The 15,776-nt window shown below is 36.6% G+C and overlaps 1 protein-coding gene across 1 annotated transcript in view; it reads right to left on the bottom strand.

The window, feature by feature from the left end:
• Nucleotides 1-4,460: 4,460 nt before the first annotated feature.
• The window catches only part of RNF11 (ring finger protein 11), a 36,691-nt gene continuing 25,375 nt past the window's right edge, over nt 4,461-15,776 (bottom strand). The window contains exons 2-3 of the mRNA XM_079696708.1: nt 6,503-6,672; nt 4,461-5,168 (exon numbers count right to left, since the gene is read on the bottom strand). Of these exons, the coding sequence (XP_079552834.1) occupies nt 4,997-5,168; nt 6,503-6,672 (342 nt within the window). The 3' untranslated portion in view covers nt 4,461-4,996. The remainder of the gene's footprint in view (nt 5,169-6,502; nt 6,673-15,776) is intronic.

The raw sequence follows: 15,776 nt of genomic DNA, 5'->3' as shown, positions 1-15,776 counted from the left end.
TTAATGCAAAGTTTCAGAAATAAATAATCCTGAGAACAAGGCTTGCAAAAATGCCCAACCTGACAATGCCATTAGCACCCATCTCACTACTGAAAAGAAGAATGGTTATTATTCCTCATATCAAAATAACATCATGGACAGTGATTGTCAAAGGCCATGAGGACAAATGGTTTGTGAAAAACAACTTCCCTTCACTGCATACCCTAAAATTGTAGCCATTAACTTACCTGTCTGCTTGAGTTCAGCTACCCTCATGGAAAGAAGATCATTGTTCTGCACTATCTCAAAGCTGAAGACTGGCTGTGATCCTGGAATTGGCAGAATGTAGCTTATCCCCATACCTCTGGTATGGACAGTGCTGGAAGCCAATATGATAGCACAGTCCAGGCTTTCCAATTCACACAACACCTAAGACTTGCTTTTGGATCCTGAATGACTAGATTAACTACTATATGGCCCCCCCCAGAGAAAAGCTGGGCCCATCACTTGCTTAGCCAACCACATCTTCTCGTAAGCATTCATCACTATGACCAGACTCTTGAGGTAAACCCTCAGTTATCTTTTTCAACTTCTTTTTCTCAGCATGAAGAAATCTAGTCGATAAGCACTGCTGTTACACACTGATAAGAATGTATTCAAAGTAAACAGGCACTGCTCATCTTTTGATCACAATCAGTTTTAAATGCCTAAAATCTGTACCTTATTGATAATGCTGCTTCATTCATATGCAGAGAAAACCAAACTTCCTGTGGAAAGCATCCAAAGATGACTAAATCTTCCAGTGGACAGTTAGTTTTCTCAAAAAACAAAAATGTAAAAGAAAGTTAGTATCTCTTAAAGTTTCCATAAAAAATTTATGAAATGGTAGATGGTTTCAGTCTATCAGTAACATTAATTAGATGGATCCAGTTATTATCCTAGGCTAATGACCATTGCTTAGCGTGATAAGGCAAACAAGAACAATGTGGACAATTAAGATGTGCAGATAAATCCAAACCCCTTTTGTAAAATTTTACTGAAGCCTCTAACAAAAATTTTATGGATCAGGAAATGGGTTGTAAAGGGATTCATCTGGATTTTCATCCATGCTAAAGAGCAAGGAAACAGCCAAAGGATAAATGGAAAAGCAAAGTCTGGATACTCGTATCAGGACAATCAATATCTGAATAAATAATCACCCAGCACTGCTGTTTTTAGAACCAGAGGCTCTCAGAAAAAGAATTACAAAGTATATTTAAATTAATATTCCCCAGATACATGTGCCTCATCCATTTACTAACTTCTATATGTCATTTTAATATAAAAGTTAATGTGTTACAATGTAACTCTTAGGAGCTTAAAAAAAAGATGTATTTTTCTCTAGTTAAAAATAGTACTTTATGTGAAGAGAGAACCAACAAATAGTCCAGTTAACTTTCCCTAAATATGTAAAATGAACTTACCACATCTTTCAAACCACTCAGAAAAAGTAGTTTTAAGGTGTTTTATATAATGTAATCAAGCACTTACAGTTACTCCTCCCATTAAACCCTTATGTTTCACTTGAATTACTACAAACTAAAGTCCTCTCTAAATCTGAATTATGAGCATTAAACCACTCACTGCCTGGCCATAAGCAAACACCTATTCTGACAATACAGAACTGAGAAAAAATTCTTTCAGAGACCATTTCTTGGTAGCTCTTAGGTAAATCACCTAACAGTGGGTCAATCAGTAATGACATTAAATGCAAAGATGGAAATTTTTGTAGTTGGACATTTTTACTCCACACTTATTAATTTAATGATGGCAAAATACTTAGAAAGTGGGACCAAGGGGGAAGAAATTATAAGGAATTCAGCTATGTCCTCAAAAGGAATAACATAATGCAGTCAGAATAAGACTGCATAGGATGCTGATGGCTCTCATGCCCATGCCTCACATGATGGGGACATCTGAACCAGGCCTGTGTCTTAGGGAAGTCTAGTTGAGTGTAAGACTAGAACAGGGGAGCTAGATAGGGTATAGAAGGAGGGGTTACAAACTATCTTCACTAACTTTTTCCATACCCAGTAAAAGAATAGATGATCTTTAAATTCGGGTGGGTAAATTTAGTATTACTTCAGAAGATACTAACCAAAATCCACCTTTTCTCATGTCCACCAATTTCAAAATTAAAGGCTTAAAAAATTAGCTGATTAGCTCTGATGCATTTAACATGCAAGTGTCATCAGCTGACTCTGAGAAACTGATTGCTAGCCAATGCCTTTGTAAGCAAACATGGCCACCAATTGCCTACATTTCCGAATTATGCCAAAGAAACTTACCTTCTTTCCTGTTTGCCATTTTCAGTCTCAAGACCATAGGCAGTTCTGCTTTGGACTCCTTATTGTTATTCCTTTTTTAAAATGCATGCTTCCTTAAGAAGGAGCTTTGTTCACAGAAAATTTGTTACCTCAATGCTCACTATATTCTGTTTTATATTACACAGACACCGAAAGTAGTTGGAGAGTCTTCTAATACCTGAGATGTCTTATAAAGAATACTCATAGCATTTAAAAGGTTTGTGTGAACCAAACTACAAGTATCTGAAAGTATTTCAAATTGTTCAGTTTACATTTAAAAGAGTAAGATTCTTGTATTTTTTCCTGGTCAGGCTTTCCAGACATCTCAAATCCTACAGCCAAGCCTGAACATATCTTGCCCAAATCCAAATATGTTGTACCTATTATTTGGCTTAAGAAAATTTAGATGCTATCAAGCTTCTAAATTTATGATTAGATGGTATTAAATGCCAAGCCATAAAAAAAATACTTCCCCAAAAGTATATATACCTAGAAATTTTTAAGTAATTTATACATGTGTTTTAAAGAAAGGATTAGAATATTCTTATGTAATCAATTCTAACTTTAGCCCTTTACAACTGTATTATAACTTTATTTAACTTGGTAAAAGCCAAAACTGATGGTTCTTAACATGGTATGTGGAGATCAAAATTAAAGAATACAAAATACCTTAAAAAAAAAGCATTCAGCTCAATCCTGGTTCCTTCAATATTACTGCCAAACTTCTGTGAAAGAAGCCTTGTAATAAAGACTAACAGCAACATAGAAGATGATTAAAAAAAAAAAGTTCATTTACCAATTTTAACAATCTAGAAAAAAAGAAAGTGACTATAATACTTGATGACAGACATCATGTTTAAGTAGAAAACACAAAGATAGAAAAAGTAATACCGCTGAAAATATTGCACAACTTCAGGTGTTTCCTCCAAATTTGCTTTATGTAATTGGATATAAATTAATGAACAAAAACTTAAGCAAGATACATGTAACAATTTAACAGAACCTGATCATCTAATTTCTTTCAATTTTTCTTAAACTCATCATGGGGCTCCTAAGAAAATTAACCAACATGGATACTGCTACAGTTGAATGTCAAATCTTTAAGTGCTTATGACATACTAAATTCTTCTATAATGCAATTATGAAGAACCCTTCGAGAGACTTGTGTTTTGTATGTAGAAAAGTGTTAAAGTCAAATATTCAACTCAATATAAAATAAAAAGAAACATTTCTGATTTGTTGGGTTGAAATTGCTTCTCCTTTTGCTAATGAATGATTTTTTAGCTGTAATATCACTGAGTTGAACAAATACGTCACCTTCGAGTACATAAAGAAAAATAAACACATGCTAAATGGATAAAACATTACAACTACATCTTTACTAGACCATCTCTACCTCTAACACTTCAGAAGCTTAGAGATTCAGTGTTCTTATATTAACTGCAAGAAAAAGATAAGAGAAATTCCTTCTTTTTTGAGATCACAACTATGAAGTCATGTGGTTATACAAATTCTGCATTTGTGTGCAAAACATGAAACACATTTATCTTAATTCTCCCTGCTTAGAATTGTCAGTCAACTAGCAGGACTGTCCTTCCAACAGAAACAGAGATGTGTTTTATATAACTTCAGTAACCTCAGCACTACAATAAGAAGAGATGCAGTATCCTTTTGCTATGTTCAAGACAACAGGGAAGGAGGTCACAGGAAAGAATAAATCAAAATTGTTGCAACTGTGAAATTTTCTCAGTTTAACCATGGTGCCACTTTCATTTCTACATAAGCATGGTGGCATAATTCAAGCTCAATAAATCAGAATTCTTAATATTTAAAATTTACCTTGACTTTTAATTATCACCACATTAACAACCAAAATAATTAGGTGAAACACATAAGAAAGGGTAATATTAAACCCCACTTTACTAGAGTTGGTTTCTTGACACATTAACTCATTTTTTTATAGAAAAGGGATAGTGCATCTCAGTTTGCTTACAAGCTAGGAGATCACTTTGAATTCTGCATTTCCTAACTGCAAACAGATATAGCACTTATAACAGGTTATAAATAAACTGGTTTTCAAGCATAGAGCCAGCCCCAACGATAATAATACACTATTTAAAAAGACCTAAGGCAATGAATTCCATTTCCAATGGAAAAAAAGAACTGTGCAAACAAGCTTAAAACTACTTTTTTTGTGCCAGTGTTATAAAATGTAGCTTTTAATAAAACCTTGACCCAAATGCCAGCAACTTGAGAAAAGAATTTGGGTGGGGGGAAGAAGAAAGTTATTTCCTTTAGGAAAAACAACCACTATCTTTTTCCTAATCTTCAACATACACAATTTAAACACATACAGCTGCTGTTTAACACTTTACACAATTCCTATGTACTGGAGCAATAACAAGATCTAAATACAATTATATTTTTGAACACTGGGTCAAGGCTTTACATAAAAATACCTTCCTACTTTTCCCCCTAAGTTTCTAAAATATCACATACTTTTTTTCCCCAACATCTGCAGCCATTCAGGAATTCCTGCAGCCATGCAGGAATTTTTAGGAGACTTTTGTGCATGATCTTAATTCCTAATCCCTGGCTCTTTGGGCTCAGTGACAAAAGATCAAAACCACCAAAAATGATGGTTCACTTGAAGTCAGATGAGAGACCCTGGCTCAATTAGTCTCGTAGGACGAAAGCAGTGCTGCATCAACTGGCTCCATGCAGGAGGGGCACGTGAAGGATCTCATCAACCAGTCATCTATACAGTCCAGGTGATAGATGTGCATGCACGGCAGAAATCGAATTGGGTCCCCGTAAACAAAGTCCATCATACAGATCACACACCTGTTGAGGGTGAGGGAGAGAAATAAGAAAGCATTTTTAGAGAAGTGATCCATCTAGAATACTCTTTAAAATCCCCATTACAAAGACAGTGTTAATATGAACAGATGAAAATGGCTTGCCTGTCATCCTACCACCTAAGCATCCAGATTGAATTTTTTCCTAATAAGTGTTATACAGCCACAATCTCTTATTTCAATCACTTGGGAATTTGAAGAGTTTGAGAGCAATCAACAGGGCAAAGAGAAAGGTATCACATAGGGATCAAGACCACTGCTAGAATTTTACTTGTAAAACAGCTACATATTACAGAAGAAACCTTAAGGAGAATGTGAAGCTTTAGTACGTAGGAAACCATGTTAGATTAATTTTATTTGAACTGCTTTTTTAGTGTAAGCCCATATAGTTTTCACTTTAATAACTGTATGTAAATACAGAACCACTAATTTCAGCCTACTTACTAGGCTGCTACAGGCTAAAGTTCTCTTCAATAACCCCAGTTTCAAGCTCACTGCACTCTTCTACAGGTTCAAGAAGCAACCCAATTCAGCAGTCAATATTCTAGATAGGTTATAATCTTAAGTACTAGCCCTAAATGGTGCTACAGCTCAAACAGCCAAACACAACATAGTAAATTACTTTATGTCTGTGTTGGTAAAGACCATTCTCAACCTAAAAGGAGAATGGCTGTCCTCATTAGGGATTCTCAGACAATAATGAGCTCTGAGGACAAAATCTCCCTTATATTTAACTAATCAGGCTTAGTACAATTATTCTACAAGTTAAGAAATGGATAAGATTTTCCTCATATCACTAAAACCCTTAGCAAACCATTTTAATGGCTACATAACCTACCAAAGTATTCCTCTACTGTTATTTTTCACTAAATAAAACTATGGTGACTATCTTTATGCATAAAACTCTAGGGATTGAAGTGAGGTACATATTTTAGGGTAGATCTCTAGAATTAACTGTTTCAAAGGGTTTAGATCCTTGATATCCATTTGGCCAGTCCTTGACATCTGGCCAAATGGCTTTCCCAACTGATTAGGCCACCAGCAATGCTGGTACTAGTTCACAGTTATTACACAGGTAAATCATTTTTAACGGACATTAACTGTCATCCAAATGGACAGAGGCAACATATAAAATGGTCAGAATTCACACCATCATTTATTTCTTAGCTATTTTTACATGAAAATTCTTCTTAATTGCTACATCTAAACATTTCCTTGTAAGAACTGATTAAACATCTGACTTCCAAAATGCAGGAGAGTATTTTTAAAAATCAGATCCCTGAAGATAGATCTTTGAAATATGTATAAATTAAAACTTACTCCCGGATCTTTTTTTCTGATCCATCTCTTCCAGGGTCATAAACTCCTTTAGGCAGATGCTGTATAAGGCCTATTCTTTGAGCTATCCTAATTTGTTCCTCTTCAGTCAGCTGAGTTGCTAGGCGAGTCTGGCTAGGTGTTGGATGATAGACCGGAACTGGAACTTGTTCCTAAATTTTTTAAAATGGAGAAAAGAATTATTTTTTAAGAATTTGTTTTCTGGGGTAGTGTTTTCCTTTTGTTTCTTCCTTTTCTGGCTGGGGGAGGGGGCCTTGGGGAGAAGGAGACTGGAAAAGTATGCAGTAGCATGAGATTCTGTTTTACCCTGCCTTAACTTTAGCATATCTGACCTACGTTTAAAGGATACTGAAACACAGCTTTACAGAAAAACTGGAATGGAATGTTACTTCAAGTATTTCTACAGGAAAACCATATAACACAGACATATTCATTCCTGATACACAAAAAGATAAATCAATGTAACTAATTAATTAACCAAATGGACTGTATTCAATATTCTGTAGGCCACAATGGAGTTTTGTGGCCTCAGTATCATTATTTACATTAGAATTGGCCACTGTAGATTCCTCTTATTTTCAAACTTTTTCTTTCCATACAGACAACAATCTTAACATTAATTTATTATTTATTTGGAAAGACTGGACATTATTGCAATAAACTTCTGTAAAATTTCTTTTAGGCTTTTGGATACATATTTAGATATGATAATCCAGTGAGCCAAATGAGGCCACCTTCCTTCCAAATGGAATACACATCCAAGGACTCAACCAACCATGGATCATGTAGTACTGTAGTATGTATTTGTTGAAAAAAAAAATCTGTGTATAAGTGGACCCATGCAGTCCAAACCTGTGTTGTTCAAGGGTCAACTGTATTGCTTTTTTTTCCTACTCATATTTATGAGATAACTTTATTCACACTCTATACAGTCTTTCAACAGATACTTGAGTATCTATTATGTGCGAGGTGATGGGGAATGAAGAGTAAACAAAATCAGGTTCCTAGATTGAATGCTACTTTAGGTAAGATACTCAGAAAAAAATCTCTCTGATGAGACATTTGGGAAGAGACCTCAATGAATACGAGGGAAACAGTGCATCTCTGACCTAATGATTTCATTGTGGCTAAAACCATTTTTGAGCCACCTAATATGGTGTTTCAGACAACATCTCTACTGCATAAACTGAACCATAACACTTTCAATCCATGTATGATGTTTCCATGGGAAAATTTATGTTAAATCACAACTACCTAATCACATTACACTAGAAAATGTTATTTTCATTCATCCTGTACGATCACTCATAATTTCTACAATTTAAGCACTCATTTACAATGACAGCCAATATTTGCAAGTATGAGATTATGTCTCCAGGAATAATTGATAAATTTGTGTTAAGCTTTAAAAAAAAATTCTGTGAAATAACCTCCATAAGCATTCAGAACTAGCATCAGTTGAAGCTGTTTTGAGCCAATGGCTTCTGGGGTTCAAAATAAAATAATTAAGAATGCACCCATAAGCTGTGACAAAGCGAGAGAGAGGCATGGACATATATACACTACCAAACGTAAGGTAGATAGATAGTGGGAAGCAGCCACATAGCACAGGGAGATCAGCTCGGTGCTTGGTGACCGCCTGGAGGGGTGGGATAGGGAGGGTGGGAGGGAGGGAGACGCAAGAGGGAAGGGATATGGGAACAGATGTATATGTATAACTGATTCACTTTGTTATAAAGCAGAAACTAATTTAAAAAAAGAAAGAAAAAAGAATGCACCCATAATTAGAGACTTCATAAGGGCTCAAGTATAAATATCCTTTTCAAAGAGAAATTTTAGGGGAAAGTCTCAGATACATATAAAGTAGGCTCAAATACTGAAATATCTAATTCAAGGAAAAAGGCACTTCACTACAATGTCGCTTAAAGATACCATTATGTCCCTTTAAATTAGCCTTATTCTTATAAACCCCTTTTCTGACAGTAGTTATTATTGAGTTTCTTATCAAAGGCAGTTCAACTTAAGACTTTAAATAGGGCTTCCCTGGTGGCGCAGTGGTTGAGAGTCCGCCTGCCGATGCAGGGGACACGGGTTCATGCCCCGGTCTGGGAAGATCCCACATGCCGCGGAGCGGCTGGGCCCGTGAGCCATGGCCATTGAGCCTGCGCGTCCGGAGCCTGTGCTCCGCAACGGGAGAGGCCACAACAGTGAGAGGCCCATGTAACGCAAAAAAAAAAAAAAAAAAAAAAAAAAAAAAAAAAAAAAAAAAAAAAAAAAGACTTTAAATATTTCTCTTCTCTGAGATTCAGAACAAATCTGTAATTAAAGATTTCAAAACACAGTAAATCCTTTATCAAATAATTAAGATTACATTCTCTGGTAAAATGTCAGTAGTTCAAAGTTTCATGTTTTATGAATTTCCACATAAAATCATTACTGGTTACTTTCATACTTCTAGCTCATGATTTAGGAAATAATAACCAAGCATGTGAAGTGCTTATCAGAACTATATTCTTCATCCAAATATTTATTTAGTTCATATTACATGCAAAGAAGATTTATTATTAATATGGTTCTTGGATCCAGATAACCTTGGGTTAAAGTCACCTCTCTGCCACTTCACAGAGTGACCATGTTGACGTGATTTAACCTATCTGGGTTACCCTATCTTATATGGTTGCTATAGGACTTAAATGAGAAAGATGGTGAACCTTGGAATGGCAGGAACTCAATAAACAGTAGCTATTATAACTATTAACACTGCATTCGAAGAGCTGTTTATTACTGCAGCCCAATTAGCTGTTTCCTATGTTTCATGCTTGTCCATCTTACTGGCTTTGTTCTTGCTATCCCCTCTAGTATCCCCTGCAGGTCCCTTGGTCCAAATTCTACCTCGTCTAGCAGCTTGTTGACCTAAAGCTTTCCCCAATCCTCCTCCCTACCACCCAATATTGACAGACTCTGCCTCTAGCCTCAGCTGAATTACATAGGTGTCTACCTATAAAAGAATTAAGACGATTATACAGAATACAGTAAAACTTTTAACAAGTGCAGTCATCAAGTGAGAAGAGACTGTCAATTCTTCTAGCTTTCAAAGAGGAAGTGAAGTACAAAACTGGCTGCATTTCAGGACTTCCCTGGTGGTGCAGTGGTTAAGAATCCGCCTGTCAATGCAGGGGACATGGGTTCGAGCCCTGGTCTGGGAAGATCCCACATGCTGCGGAGCAACTAAGCCCATGCGCCACAACTACTGAGCCTGTGCTCTAGAGCCTGAGAGCCACAACTACTGAGCCCGTGTGCCACAATTACTGAAGCTTGCGCACCTAGAGCCCATGTTCTGCAACAAGAGAAGCCACTGCAATGAGAAGCCCATGCACCGCAACGAAGAGTAGCTCCTGCTCACTGCAACTAGATAGCCCGTGCGCAGCAACGAAGACCCAATGCAGCCAAAAATTAATTAATTAACTAATTAAAAACTGCATTTCTTTTTTTTTTTTTTTTTACAGTACACGAGCCTCTCACTGTTGTGGCCTCTCCCGTTGCGGAGCACAGGCTCCGGACACGCAGGCTCAGCAGCCATGGCTCACGGGCCCAGTCGCTCCACAGCATGTGGGATCTTCCCGGACCGGGGCACGAACCCGTGTCCCCTGCATCGGCAGGCGGACTCTCAACCACTGCACCACCAGGGAAGCCCAAAACTGCATTTCTTTAGCACAGTATGAAAACTTTCTTTCAGCCCTATATATCTACACCACTGTGACTACAGGCAATTTTTTGCTTTATAAAAAGTTATTTTTTTAACAAATATTTCCTTTTAAACAAGTCTGTATATATACAAAAATTTTCAGTTTGTAGGTCAAACTCAGAGAATCTTTTATGCACTAGAAAAATAACTTTGTTGACCAGGCTTTATAGTGCATATAAAAGTTACATGACCCTTCTGTTATTAAAGATCATAAAAATGGCTGTTGCACCTCTGGTTTAGAAATTCACCTCTTTAAGGTTTTCTACCTAGGAGGCTAACTTTCGATGCAGAAAAGTTTCATAGTTCAGAGTCAAAAAGGCTGTCCCTGCTCTGGTACTTATCAGTCATAAGAACTTGAGCAAGTTATTTACTTAACCTCTATTAGACTCAGTTTCTCTATGTGTAAAGTACCAGGACTACTGTAAGAATTAAAAGAGACTTGTAACTGCTGTCCCAGTACAGCATGAGACACACATACAAAAGCTCATTAAATAAATGTTAGCTAAATAAATGTTAGCTGCTACAATATTATTCTGTCTCTACTAGTATGTGACTATAGAAAAGCATTGCAACGTTTAAGAAATGGACTGAATTTTCAATTTTGTATGTCAATTATAACTCAATAAAGCTGAAAATGAAATAAAACAATTTTTTTAAAAAAAGAAGAAATGGACTAGACTATGACAGAGGTAAGTAAAACTTGTCAAAAAAGAATCTTAGAAATTCACTTAAGAACAACTCTCTCATTTTATAGGCCCAGGCTTGGCCTACGGTCACAAAATTACTGACAATGTTGGAATTAGAATTCTGGTCTCCCTTTTAAGCTGGTAATTTCCACTACATCATGCTTGGTTGCTGGATAGGAAGGAGATTCTCCAAGTTAAATGATTTGGAACTTGTCCATTTATATTACATTGAAATGACATTTTAAGAAAGCCATCAAAATAAAGAATTTCTAATAAAGTTATAAAGATCTTTCATCTTCAATAAAGGTTTTATCATTTCAAAAACTTCTAAAATTTAAGAATTTCAAAGAACATCAAATCCATTTTGAAACCGCCCCATAAAATATATTCTATTGCTGAAAGAAAAACAGAATCCCACACCCCCACTCCTACCTGGGGTACCTTCTCAGAATCCTAGGAATCAAAAGAATACCGTTTTTAAAACACTGCTATTTATGAATATGGAATTTTCAGTCTGAAAAATTAAATTATAAGATTTGAGTCTCTGATACTTCCTGCAGTGAGTAAGTTATTCTAACCCTCTGCTTTCTCTCCAACATCAAATGACTCTGGTTTGCAGACTTGAAGCTAACTACTATTGCCCCTGGCTTTGGTCCTATCTTTCTGGCTTGTCTCTGAATACAAGAAACTCTTCGGCCTCTGTTGTAACCCCCGCCAGGTCAGATTTCAACCCTTGAATTATGATTTCCAGTCTAGACTACCTTTCATTATTCTCAGTCCCAGACCAACTGACCAGTCTTGATGAGCTGCCATCCACATCAAGATATGACTCATAACGGAAGTCAGCAGAACAATTAGTACAAGACTGTGGGTAATGAGGTACTCCTTAATCCTTGAACATACCTACTACAAACAAAAAGACCTATACTACAAACAAAAAGACTTTAACTGTCTCTAGGCATGTGCTTTTTAAGAGGCTAGATTTCTTTGGTCTTGTGGTTCACATATGGGAACAGGGAACACAGAAAGCAGAACAGAAAAGGAAAGCTCTACCTTACGAAGAAGCATATTAATAGAAAAACAAAACCCCTATCTCTTGTTCACATTATGGATGTATTTTCGTTAAATGAAAGAAACCCTCTAGATATTTTAAGTGATTCACCATTCTAATTTCAGTTTATATGCAACTTTTCAGAAACCCGCTATAGGGAAGAAAATGACTAAGAGCTCCTGATATTTTAAAGATAGCCTCACCCTTCTTACCACACACACCTAGTTTTAATTCCCATCATACTTATTAAAAATGACCGTAAGTATGAATTACTATTTAGTAACTAGAGATCCAATGGTAATTTCTAGGTGGCAAAATGTAAACTTGTTTCTCCTGTCAGCTAGAAGACACTGAATGGAAGATTGGACGGGGATATAAAACCAGCACTGTTGAAAAGATCTGGACTCTGGGGCAGTTCTCAACACTCCCTAACTGATGGCTCACTGTGCCTAAACGCTTTGTGTGAACAGTACGATTTGTGCTGAACACCTGCTTTCCCTCTGGGAGTCTAGAATTTTGTTATACGTTAGGCAGTGGCTCAGTACTTTGGGCTTCCCTGGTAGACAACACTTCAAACATGTTGGCACAATTCAGTGCTGGAGAATTAAGCACATTCCGTGTGACTCCACTAGAAGAGAACTCTTAGAAGCCTATGCCTTTCCTATGGACCTATGCGCCTTTTCCCTTTACCAATTTTGATTTGTGGTCTTTTGCAGTAATAAATCATAGCTATGATTACAATTATATGCTAAGAACTATGAATCCTCCAATGGAACTGAAGATCATTCTAGATAATGTTAAGAGTGATAGGGGGAATTCCCTGGTGGTCCAGTGGTTAGGGCTCTGCGCTTCCACTGCACGGGGCTCGGGTTTGGCACTTACCCGCCTCCCCCATCCAAAAAAAGAGTGATGGATAGTGCCTGCATTGACTCCTTTGTTTTCAAGCAATTTATTTGGTGATGTTCATTAGAAATGCTCCTTTGTGGACTTCCCTGGCGGTCCAGTGGTTAAGACTCCGCACTTCCACTGCAGAAGGCATGGGTTTGATCCCTGGTCGGGGAACTAAGATCCTACATGCTGTGTGGTGTGGCCACAAAAAAAAAAAGAAATGCTCCTTTGTGAAAAATGTGTGTTTTGACAATGGCAGTTACACAGTACTTCTGTTATTCCTTTTTTCAAAGCAAGTTTGAAGGAACTAATATTTTGAACATTTATTATTTAGCACAGAGAAAAACACCTTTGACATAGAAGGGTTATATGCTGAACTGTGTCCCCCAAAATTCTTATGCTGAAATTCTAATCCCCAGAACCTCATGATGTGATGATATTTGGAGTGTGTGACTGTTTTTGTCCTGGTCTCTTCTACTGCCCTATACTCTTCATCAAAACTATATCCATGTTGACAGCTAAAACTACCACCTAGATATAAATGATTCACAAATTTATATTCCAGTCTAGATCTCGCTTTTAAACTCCAGGCTCTACTTTGACAGTTCTAATTCGATGTCCAAAAATGAACTCCCCTCCAAAACCTGGTCCTCTTCCCTATCTCAGTAAATGACACAACCACCTTTCTAGTTCTGGAAGACAGAAACATCCTTGGTACCTCCCTTCCCTTTACCTTCCTATATTTAATACATCACCGGGTTCTAGTGAATTTATTTTCTATTGAAATGCTGATGGAATCTGTTCATTTCTTTCCATGTCTATTGCCAATACTCCAGTCTAAGTTCCCATTTCTTTCCTGGTGTACAATATTAGCTAGGAAAATCTCAATTTGTTCTCTACCCAGAAGTTACAGCAATCTTTCCAAAACAAATCCAACCCTATGCCCTCCTCAACATACTTTAAAACTCCTTCAATAGCTTCCCACTGCTCTTAGGATGAAGTCCAAAGTCCTTAAGAAGACCTCCAAAGCCCTGCATAGTCTGGACACCTACCTACCTACCACTCACCCTCTCCTTCCTCATCTAACAACTCACTCACTGCTTTCTAGCCCCACTGGCCTTCTTTCAGATATTTAAAGAAGCATGATCTCTCTTATGTGAAGTCATAGCACCTGCTGTATTCTCTGCATGAAACACTCTCCTCCACCATCTCTCTGCTTAAATACCTCTTTTTTTCTTCCTTCTGAGCTCAGTTCAACTTCTATTTTTTCAGAAATCTTCCCTAACTAACCATTCTCCTCTATTATAGGCTCTTACACAACAAGTAACTTTCCTTCATAGCATCTGTCATATTTGTAATTTTATATTTAGTTATAGTAATTTAAATGTTGTCTTTCCCACCAGACTGTAAGATCAATGATAAAAATTGTGTCTGTTTTTGCTCCTCACTGAATGGATAGATGAATAAATGACCTACTAAAAATGTTATCTACTAATAGCTAAAAATAGTCACCCATTAACTTACTCCCGTGTTCCTTCTCATTTCAGTGTTTCTATACTTATTAAAGTTAGTATACATGCTATAACACTGGAATTACAGTTGTTTTTGCTTTGCTAAGTATATTCTTTAAGAATGACTGATAATAATAGTATCTCCACCAATCCCTCCAAAAAGTGAACACTAAATATGACTTTGAAGACCTGTGGAAAATAACGTTTACAAATTAATCATTTACAATGTACAAGGGCACTTAGTACAAAATGAATGGGTTTATGAAAATCTAAACCACCAATGTAGTAAATTGCTAATTAATATAAATGCTGGCAACCTTCAAGGGTGGTTCAGTCGGCTGCCCTCACCTCTATCTCTATGCCTATGAATATGATTCATGAAGTATTTTGTCTCTGGGCTAAAAAGGTGATTGCGTGACTATTTTACTAATGTATTCCTTCACCACTAGACTATAAGCTTGATAAAGGTAGGGATTATGTCTGTTTTGCTCACCAATATATACTATTTACCTAGCACAGTATCTTTCACATAGTAGGGATTCAAGCATTACTGGATAACTGAATGATTTAAATCAAAGCACTCATGTTCCTGTAATCCATGTCATATATTCTTATCAGGATTTTGTAAACATGCTATGAAAATTTTGCTAAGGATTTGGATTATGCCACAATAAAACCAAAAAGGAAAACCTGATATAAATTACAACCAACATTCCTTCTCCAAGTGATAACCTGGTTTGTTGCCTCTCTGAAATTTCAACCTACCTTTCTATCCCACAGTAACTTCAATTTGTCCAAAATCAAACTAATTATCTCCTTCTACTTCTACAATCCTTCTCAAGCTCAGAATTTCTATGCCCACTATCTAGGTTAATAATAGAAAAGTATAGTGGAAGGAATACAGACATATCATAGAATTTCAGCCTCTGGCACTTATCAGGTATGTGACCATAGGCAAGTTACTTAATACCTCTAAGCCTAAGGTTCCTCATCAGAAAAATGAATAGAATACCTATCTTAGAAGAATGTTATAAGGAATAACTAAGAAAATGTACCAACCACGATAGGGGCTCAAATATCTGGGCCTTCCTATAATGACATCATTAATCACCCAAGGTACACATCTCTTCCCCCTTTCCCTTTATCCCCAGCATCTACTTAAATGCCTTATCTAACTACCATTTTCTCAATGTTGATAGGAGACATACATGTACCTGCCCTGTGAGTTTAAATTTTGAGAAAGAGGGGATTCACAGTAAGAGAAGCAAATATATTTCAAGTAAATTTAAACATTTTTTTCCTCTTTAATGCTTTAATTCTCTACGTCTACATGCAAAAAACAAAAAAACAACAAAAAACCCCAAAGAGAATCCAA

Source organism: Hyperoodon ampullatus (genome assembly GCF_949752795.1).
Source record: "Hyperoodon ampullatus genome assembly, chromosome: 2".
Lineage (NCBI taxonomy): Eukaryota > Metazoa > Chordata > Mammalia > Artiodactyla > Ziphiidae > Hyperoodon > Hyperoodon ampullatus.
The sequence above is the reverse complement of the archived record's forward strand: the minus strand, read 5'-3'. Positions and strand labels throughout refer to the sequence as shown.